General features: G+C 38.9%; 1 protein-coding gene across 3 annotated transcripts in view; it reads left to right on the top strand.

The window, feature by feature from the left end:
- The window catches only part of Btl (fibroblast growth factor receptor), a 115,029-nt gene extending 109,819 nt beyond the window's left edge, over positions 1-5,210 (top strand). For 2 of the 3 annotated variants that reach the window (XM_028302135.1, XM_028302127.1), the window contains 4 exons: positions 918-1,029; positions 1,774-1,967; positions 3,227-3,364; positions 4,836-5,210. In XM_028302135.1, the coding sequence (XP_028157936.1) occupies positions 918-1,029; positions 1,774-1,967; positions 3,227-3,364; positions 4,836-5,040 (649 nt within the window). In that variant the 3' untranslated portion in view covers positions 5,041-5,210. The remainder of the gene's footprint in view (positions 1-917; positions 1,030-1,773; positions 1,968-3,226; positions 3,365-4,835) is intronic. The other variant, XM_028302144.1, reaches the window with a different exon arrangement.
- The last annotated feature ends 5,251 nt before the right edge of the window (positions 5,211-10,461 follow it).

Here is a 10,461-nt window from a genome sequence, read left to right on the forward strand (position 1 = left end):
TACTAATGGAATGCTATTCTGGGAACTGCCTGAAAACATATTATGAGTATTTTTAAAATTTATAAAAATTTACAGTTTTGCAATATTTTGTTTAGGTGACGCAGTTTGACGCAGCTAATTTTGGTGTCATATGAAATCCATAGATATGTTCTTTCGAAATATGTAAAAGAAACGGGTTGATCGCGCTTGATCATGAACTTTTTCACTGTTTAAAAAAAATTAACTGTTAAAATTATAGACTTCTATACAAACCTATATATCTAAACCATAGTAAGTAATGTAGACTGTTTAGTAATACAGAAATAATAAACTAACCTGGAAGTATAGAATCCATATGTTTTATACCAAATATCAACTAAATAAAAGTTAAACGTTGTTGTTAAACAAGAGCTAAAAATTAAAATAAATTACTCAACAAGAAAAACTGTTTAAATCAAATGTTGTGGGTATCTGGATAAAAAGTGTTAAACTTTTTAAATATCATTTATAGATGGCACCATATGTCTTGTTCCTATATTAGGTTACTAATTTAGAATCGGAGTAACTTTGCTTTTTTTAATTTTGGCCACAAATTACGTTTATTTCACCTGTGTGCAGCGTGAGAAATGTAGGTAGGTACGCCAAATCCTCCATTGCTTCTGATAAATTAGAAAAGGTCATGCCCTTGCAGTGTAAAATAAGTGACCTGATAAAAATGATGAACCTTCCGTGTCCTAAGTACGCTGAAAATTAATCAATGTCGTGTAACGTACTTTATTCTCCTGATTATTTAAGAAAAAGTTGTACATAATAGGCCAAATAATACTTAGGAGTAATAGACCCTTGGCCAAATAAAAATATTGATGATGATATTTAATTTTTTTAAATTGTCATTGCTCATATAAATCACTTCAAAGTTTTAATTTTAAAATTTTCAGATATGAGTCAGACACAGAACCTCTCAAAGAAAAGAAGACCCTCACACAGAAGGATCTTGTCTCCTTCTCTTACCAAGTCGCAAGAGGAATGGAATATTTAGCATCGCGAAGAGTAAGTATTTTCTTAGCAATTTCTTCTTCCAGCAAAATGTTGCGGCAGTAAAATTAAGTAAAGCCTTAACGACCATAATAGATACGCTAAAAGTAATTGATCAATTTCTTAATATCATGACATGTACGAGTAGGTGAAATTAAATGCAAAGAGAAGTCAAGATATCCGCTTTTTACCCGACTGCGTCAGGAGGGTTATTGATTGAAGTTTTTTACACAGCGCTATCTAAACCCAACCTTAATGTTGGTTACCAAACAAAGATTTTTTAGGTCAGATCGTTTGACTTAGCCCCTTCAAAGCAACTGTAGCATTTAGTAACATTTAGTTGAGTTTACACATTTCTTGCGAGAATTACGCCCATGATTAAGAGCGCTTTCACATTGGGGCGTTAGAAGCGTGACAGCAGCGGCGTTTTTATAATGTGAAGGCATGCATCCGCTCAGGGCCGGATCTACCTATGGGCTGATTGGGCTGCAGCCCAGGGCCCCGGGGTTACAAGGGGCCCCTAGATCCCGCTAAAAAGTAGGCCATAATTTGAAAAAAAAAAATGTCTGTAAAGTCGGTTTACGGACGATAATTTTACGTGACAACGTCATAAGAAGTTTCAGCCCAGGGCCCCACAAATTCACGATCCGGCCCTGCATCCGCTGTCACATAGCATGAAATTTTCGACAGCGCGTTTGTCGCGCTGCAAAATCGCTTAAATGTGAAAGCGCTCTAAGGGTATTTGCGATTTGTTTCCAGTGCATACACAGGGACCTGGCTGCCCGCAACGTGCTGGTCTCAGACGAGTGCGTGCTCAAGATCGCGGACTTCGGGCTGGCCAAGGACGTGCACAGCAACGACTACTACCGCAAGAAGACCGAGGGCCGCCTGCCCGTCCGGTGGATGGCGCCCGAGTCCTTGTACCACAAGGTGTTCACGACGCAGACTGATGTGTAAGTTTATTATTGTGTTGAGCTGAGATATTCTTGTGTTGAGCTGAGACATTCTTGTGTTGAGCTGAGATATTCTTGTATTAAAGTATCAAAGTGAGCGCGAACGACGCAGACTAACGTGTAAGTTTATGGAGATGATTTCATTGCGTTGAACTTAGATATTTGGATTGGGGTCGTTAATCTTTAAATATTATATCAGGCAACAATAACGCAAAAGTTCAGAGTGGAATGGTCCGCAATGCCAAGCCGTTATCCGTTGTCAAAAGCACCTTCAACCTTCTGGCCGTCACCTAGAGAAGAGAATCCATATCCTATCCCTGTGACATATAATTAGCAAGAGCGGTCGTTGTGGGAATTCTTGGGGGTGGCCTTTGTCCAGCAGTGAACGACATTTGGCTGAAACGTAATGGATTTTTGTAGTTAATAAACCGCTAACTTGAATTCATCTGGAGCCTCGTCACGTTGATTTTTTTATCCACAAAGAGGAATTTCTTGGTCTGCATTTCACATTCTCACCTGAAGGAAAGTGATGATCGATTCCAGTAGATTATTGCTCTTCCAGCTTGTACTCATTCTCCTAACAGTGTGCTTACCATGAGTTTACGTTAGATGTGCTCGCTAGCGACTGCGTAAAAAAATGACATTAATTGTATGACATATTGTGCAGCGCCCCTAGCGGCTACTTTCAAGAAACAAAATCTTCATAGAGATATTCGCTAGCGAGCACACCTAACGTAAACTCATGGTAGGTGCACAGGTCTAATGTATACCTAAAACATTAGTGCTTCCAGCTTGGACTCATTCTCCTGACCGATCTTCATTGGTATACCTCGTTCGTTCGTTCGTTTCAGCCGAAAGACGTCCATTGCTGGACAAAGGCCTCCCCCAAGGTTTTCCACTATGAACGGTCCTGCGCTGCCCGCATCCAGGCTCTTCCCGCGACCTTCACCAGATCGTCGGTCCACCTAGTCTTCCGGCTCGTGCGTGGTCGCCACTCAAGAACTTTCCTGCCCCAACGGCCATCAGTTCTACGAGCTATGTGCTCCGCCCACTGCCACTTGATTTTAGCAATTCTGCGAGCTATGTCGGTTACTCCGGTTCTCCTGCGGATCTCCTCATTTCTGATTCGATCACGCAGGGAAACTCCGAGCATAGCCCGCTCCATCGCCCTTTGGGTGACCTTGAGCCTTCTTATGAGGCCCATAGTAAGCGACCACTCGACCTACTCGTATACCTATGAACATATTATTCGTCCGCAGCTGGTCGTTCGGCGTGCTGCTGTGGGAGATCATGACGCTGGGCGGCACGCCGTACCCCGCGGTGCCGGGCCAGTACATGTACCAGCACCTCAGCGCCGGACACCGCATGGAGAAGCCGCCCTGCTGCAGCCTCGAGATGTGAGTCACGATTATTATAATCTACTATATAAAAATAAGTCGGGTTTTCCTCCCTGACGCTATAACTCCAGAACGCACGAACCGATTTCCACGGTTTTGCATTCGTTGGAAAGGTCTCGGGCTCCGTGAGGTTTATAGTAAAGAAAATTCAGGAAAAATTTAAAGGGGATAACGGGATCCACGCGTACGAAGTCGCGGGCGGGCCGCTATCCCAACTAATATTAATATTATATTAATATTATAAATGCGAAAGTAACTCTGTCTGTTTGTCTGTCTGTACTGTCTGTCTGTCTGTTACGCTTTCCCGCTTAAACCTCGCAACCGATTTTGATGAAATTTGGCATAGAGATAGTTTGAGTCCCGGGAAAGAACATAGGATAGTTTTTATCCCGGTTTTTGAAACAGGGACGCGCGCGATAAAGTTTTTCTGTGACAGACAAAATTCCACGCGGGCGAAGCCGCGGGCGGAAAGCTAGTTCTAAATATAAAAGAAGAAACTGACTCACTGACATATCAACGCACAGCCTAAACGGCTTAACGTAGGCACTTGAAATTTGGAAGGGACGTAGCCTAGGTACCGTAGAGGTGCACTAAGAAAGGAATTCCCGAAATTCCCACGGGAACGGGAATTAGCAGGAAAATCCTTTTGTATGAAAAATCTAAACCCCTTAAGTTAGACGCTTGAAGTTTGGCATGCAGGTACCTTAGTAAACTTAAAGCTTAGTTACAACAGGATATTGCAAAATTCCTACGGAAACGGGAGTTAGCGGGAAAAAACATTTGTATGAAAAAATCTAAACCGCGTAAGATAGATGAAGGGGGTAAAACGGGATCCACGCGTACGACGTCGCGGGCGGCCGCTAGTCTTCTATACAGCTGATAATTTTACTATCGGACTATCTGCCTTATGTTCATAGTTTGGCGCAGATTTTAGTATACAACTGGGTCCAGGATCTGATGATGACGCTGGGTGGGGGCCCTAGAAATTCGCAAGAAAACAACACAACCCCTCGTTTGATTTGTATTGACGAAAACTTTGATCCTATAACAGGGCTCAGACGTTATTTTATTAAGTACTCAGTACAGAACTAATTCTATGATGAAATCCATTGCCCAATACATGGAAAAACTATTCTGCTGCTACTTTGGGATGTTAACTTATTGATACTTTTAAAGATTAGACCTCAGGGTCTAACCCTGTACTGTGCCTGTACTGTAATACTGGACAAGCCCTGTTTTATTATAATCATCGTAACCTTCAGCTTGCGTGGAGGAATTTATACTGTAATTATGATCATCCTGGATAAGCCTTCGGAGTCTGAGCCTGGCTACGAATTAACTTACGAGCTGCCTCTCGCCGGTAACAGAACGTTTTTTTTAGCTAATAACGGTGTGAGAACGACATTCTTGGAATAACTCATTTATTTCCCTTTATTTTTTCGTTTATCAAACCCCAACGTGTCATTTCCAGTTACATGCTGATGCGTGAATGCTGGTCGTTCTCGCCCGGCGACCGGCCGTCCTTCACCGAGCTGGTGGAAGACCTGGACAAGATCCTGACGGTGACCGCCAACCAGGAGTACCTGGACCTCGGCCTGCCGCAGCTCGACACGCCGCCTTCGAGTTACGACGGGTCCGGAGACGAAAGCGACAGCGAGTTTCCTTTCATCAAGTAGGATAATGGTAGACTGTAGGGTACCTAGTGCTTGTAAAATTGTGTAAAGCCTCGAGATTAGGGTTGCCAGCTGTCCGGCTAAAGCCGGATGTTTGGCTTTTTACGGTCGTGTCCGGCCAAAAATTGTCTTGTCCGGCCTGTCCGGCTTTTGTTAGGCTTTTTATGTGGTTGCCGCGCCAGGCGAGTCGAGCTACAGAATAATATCAAGCGCACGCATCAGGATGTTGGGCAACCGATGATGATAGTATTCATTCGTAAGCTATGACACTAATTGCACACCCCTCCCCCCCCGTGACATATCCGGCTTTTAGGGTAAAATGTCCGGCCAAATGAAGCACAGAGTCCGGCTTTTGTGTTTTAGGACCTGGCAACCCTACTCGAGATGGACTCGGTAGACTAGTGATGTTGAGACGATAGGTACTGGATAATAGTGTAAAATCTCCCTTTTATAAAATATGAGATGGTAGACTAGTGCCTGAGAGATTTTTATAAATATTGACTAGCATAAAAACTCCTTCATTAAGTGGGCGATGCACTTGGTAAAGCCTGGTCCGTGAGCACGTAGAATCCCGTCCAATGACCCCAAGCTACCCATCCCTATCACTCGCGCGTTATTATGTTGCTGTCGCGACTGTGCGACGGGCGCCCGCAGTGAGTGTGCGAGCGCGACAGCAATATAATTACGCGCGAGCGATAGGGATGGGTAGCTTGGAGTCATTGGACGGGATTCTATGTGCTCACGGACCAGGCTTTAGCATAAAAACCCCTTCATTAAGTGGGAGATGCACTTGGTAGAGTAGTTCTTGTAAATTGTTGGATAGTGTAATACCTTTAGGAGATGGACATAGTAGACCAGTGTTCGTAAAACTTGATAGATAGTGAGCTGGAGAGTGTAAAACTTCGAATTGAACAAGTAGATATGGTGTAAAAACTAGGAGTACTACTGGTATACTAGTTAGTACTTGTAAGATTTGATAGGTACTGTAAAACCCCCTCTTCATTAAATGGGATGTGGATTTAGTAGACCAATGAAGGATTGATGGTGAAAACGGGCATTAGTAGACCAGTGCTCGTGAAACTTGATAGATACTGGAGCTGGAGAGTGTATTCCTCCCCTTTATCAAGTAGGAGTTACTTCTAAAGTAGGTTTTGTACTGGTTAAGGTTTCATTTGGTAGGTAGTTAAAGAGCGACGATCGCTTCTGATTGCATCGACCAAAGGAAACGGTGAATTTTAGTGTCACTAGAGGTTTTGGAAATTTGGTTAGAAGGTTCACAAGAAATACAGCTGAAAAAGAGTTGAATCTAAAGTTGGTACTGTAATTCATGTAAGTAGCTTGAATGGTTTTGAAACTGCGACTGTCATTGTAATAATGTTATGCGATTTCAATGACGATGAACCTCTTAAATCGTGAGCAGTTTCAAGAGTTGACATTGCGTTGTAAATGCAGATGACGACTGATTTTGAGATTAAACTCATATTAATTTACGATGATCAACTCTGTAAAACGTTACACATTTAAAACTTTTGTCAGGAATGTTTTTTGTATTTTTTTCCCACCTAATAAGCTGTGTGTGATTTCAAAGTGCCTTATAAAGTGGTTCAGTGAAAATATTGTGGTGTAGGAATATAATGTCTGTTATTTTTCTAGTAATGTAGAGAGTAGAGTAGGTAATCGTAAAAAGATCAGATTTAAACTTTCGTAGATGGTGGTGGATATCCGAACGCGTCCTAATTATTTTTATATTGTTCATCAAATCGCTGCACTCTCGGGATTTGGTTGAGTGCAAACAGATGTTTGTATTATGTACTCACAATTTATGTAGTGACAATAGTCATTTAAGTAGAAGATTATTGCATTATGCATTTAAAATACTATGTATCTATTATCATCACAAAATTAGTAAGTACTAACTCTACACATTGTTTTTACTTTATTTATTTTTATATTATACAGTTTATAAACTGTCGATCAAAGTATTGCATAATATTTTTATTTTGTAAATAGTCTTTATTATATTTAAATGTTTTATGTCATTTAATTGTTTTTTGTAAATAGATAATGTAGAACCAAAGTTTATTATGTAAATTATTTTATATTTTATGAAGCATTTTCTATCAGTATTTTGAAAATGGTTATGGAACATGACAAAATATAATAATTATGTTTGCGTAGCATATTACAGTTATTTTAGTATCTAGTCTATGCATGTTGTAATTAGCTTCATTACAAATATTCTTAGTTTTTAGTTAGGAAGTAATATTTTTATATTATTAAAATGATAAATTGATATTTTCAGTCACCAGCACAGCAATCTACCAAGAAATCAACCTTGTAAGTAAGGTTAAATAAAGTTTAAAATCCATTTGGTTGGGTGCAGTTAGCTGGTGACTTTTAGCATGGAATTATTTTGGAAGTTCTTACAAATTGATCTGTAAAGATTTTTGTTCGAACAATACCTACAAGTAGAGTAGATACAGGAATCACCTTCATTTCTGTGAAAGATATTCAGTAAGGTATACAAAGTGTATAGCAATATTTTTGTTGCTGTGAATTTTAAGTTTTTCCAGTGCAAAATAGAAAACTGAATGATTTTCTAGTTTCATAGAGAGATTATTATGCATTTTACCACCAAATCTATTGTACTTAATTATTTTTAAGTTAAACTTTGTGGCTATGTAAGGGGTTGAGATTATTCTGTAAATATAAAATTGCCTTTACAGTGACAAGACTTTAGTATTTTATTATTAGTTAGAGGGAGTCGAAATTTTCTTACAATGTTGGATATGCGTTTCTATAGATTCGGTGTTGAGGATGTGTTGTATTGTTTGTATATTTGATTTCTATATGAATGGAAGTAAATGTTTAAGTCCTCAGGATAATAAACGATGGATGTGACCGTATTTTTGTGTAGTTTTATTTTATTTTAGTTACTATTTAAGTAGTTTGTGATACATCATATAAATCATTGACGGTTGTGTAGTTTAGTGGTTCGCATATTAGACCAATATGCCAGAGTTTGCGGGTTCGATTCCCGTATAATATTAATGTGTTGTGTGCATGAACATAATCTGGTGTGGGTGTAAAATGTACACGTAAGTATTTACAAAAGAAAGTATTTATTTTTCTGTCCGTTGTGGTACCAGACTCGTAGTAAGTAGCCTAGCTTAGTTTAGTAAGTTTTGAACTTGTACATTAAAAAAATAATATAAAAGGAGCTAAGTAAAATTATCAAAGACATTTATAAAAAGCAGGATTTTTATATCAGGAGCACTAATGAAGCCGTCGTCAAAATTGTCTGTAGCGTAAGTAATTATTACGTTTCATTGCATCATCCCAAATGATTAAAAATTAATTATTCTATAAATTTTAATTATTTTAGTCCATAAAATTAATCTATATTATATATAAAAATGAAACCCGTTTTCCGTTGTCACGACATAACATGAAAACGGCTTGACCGATTTGGCTGTTTTTTTTTTGTAGTTTTCTAATACTCTGTACAAGGTTTTTACGGAAAAAAATATAAAGAAAATCTCTACGCTAAGGCGGTACGAAGTTCGCCGGGTCAGCTAGTATTTTAATAAAAAACAACCGTCTAAAAAACCGTGATCGAGTATTTACACAAATATTGGTTCTCAAATAATTAGATTTTTATTTAATTTTATCTTCAAAATTCAATAAATTGTATTAATTTCATTTTTTTTCTTTTAATTTAAAGTTTTCCGTATAAGATTTGGAATGTATACAGTAGTTTTCAATCTAAAAGTTTCTAATTTGACTTCAAAGAGAAGCGACATCTTTCACTGAATACAGCCTTAATTTTCCCGCCGCCATTACAATGACATTTCCTTATTGTAAGAGCGTAAAGTTCATTTTAGCTGTAACTAAAATTAAAATCAGTTTTCTCATATTGCCAACACTGTAAAGATTAATCGTGGCGTGACATTTGACATTTTAAATTTTTGACGGTTGTTGAATAACTCGCAGCTTTTTTTGTTGAGTTGAAAGTGAAATTGTAATGTTCTTTGTAATCTTGGAGTGGTCGCGAAATATCTTGTTCAAGTGGATTATTATGCAGTGTAAATGGAATTTATAACATTAAAGTGGTGGTATAAAATAATTTTAATCCATAACTTGGTGCACCTGTTGAAAAGTGGAAGGTAGGTGAAAAGTTAAGTTTTCTAATTAGGTAGGTATGACTGTGTACAGAACAATATCTAATTCTTTACGCTGAATTAATGTGCATGTCTAGTAATAATGAAAAAAGTACTTCCTATCAATCTTTGCGATTCCCAATGTTCTGTTGCTAAGTAGGTAGGTATATAATAATGCGAAATAAAATTACCCGCAAATACTAATTTCTTAAACATTCATGGTTTTTATTAGCTTATGTACCTACGGACTGTTTTTAAGCTAAGATTTACTTATTTTGTCGTAGGTCCCAGCTTCTTCGTCACTACACTCTTGGCAGAGTGGTCGTGGTCATCACTCCTGGTTTCTCGCAATCCGTCGCCATTCCTTCAGCACTGCAGCCTTTCTTGTACACTCTGTTAGTGGGCCATTGAGTGTGGGTTTAACCTGACCGGTCCAAAGCTTGGTTGACCTGCCGCGCGCTCTTGTGCCTTCAACCTTCCCATGCACGACAAGTCGTTCAACAGATGCGTGTGATGTGGTCAAAGAAAACGAGACAGACCTTGGACAATGGAAGAATGATTCCCTTTGATGTCAAGTTCCTGAAGACCGGAGACCAGGCCGTCTTTAACTTGCTTGCTGGTCCGGCATACAAAGAAAGAATACGGCGCGGCGTCCCGTTTCTTTCAAGAATCAGCAGTCAAAGGTTAGTGAAATTGCTATTTTTTTATTCAAGTTGATTATTTGTACAGTGTAAAGTAATGAAATGTATAAAAATTATGTGTGCACCTGTTGAGTATAGTTTAGTTTAGGGTAAGTGGAAAGTGAAGTTTTCTAAGTAGGTACTTATTATGACTATTAGAACCTATTTTATCTTATCCCTTACGCTGAACTCATGGAGAATTTAAAGTGGTGAAAAATAAGCACTTCCTACCCGCCTTTGCGTTAGTGTGATTTAGGAAATTTGAATTATTTTATTGGTTCGAAATATACGGTAACTTTTCGCTGTATTCATTCATGATCAATAGATCATAGCTAGTAGATAGCAATAGCTACAATATGTATTTATTTTGTCGTAGGCACGGGCAGGCCGTCTTTAACCTGCGGCGGTGGGCATTCAAGAATTATGGCGCGGCGCGTTCCTTCAAGAAACTGCAGCATACAAAGGTAAGTGTTTTTTTCATGTATTTGTTATTGTTTGTGTTAGGAATACTGTGGTTTAAAGTGGGGAATCACATGGCGGCAGAAAATACATTGAAAGCAGGTTGGTCAGGGTGCCCAATCGGA

Source organism: Ostrinia furnacalis, unplaced genomic scaffold (genome assembly GCF_004193835.3).
Source record: "Ostrinia furnacalis isolate ACB-3 unplaced genomic scaffold, ASM419383v2 OfSCF0077, whole genome shotgun sequence".
NCBI lineage: Eukaryota > Metazoa > Arthropoda > Insecta > Lepidoptera > Crambidae > Ostrinia > Ostrinia furnacalis.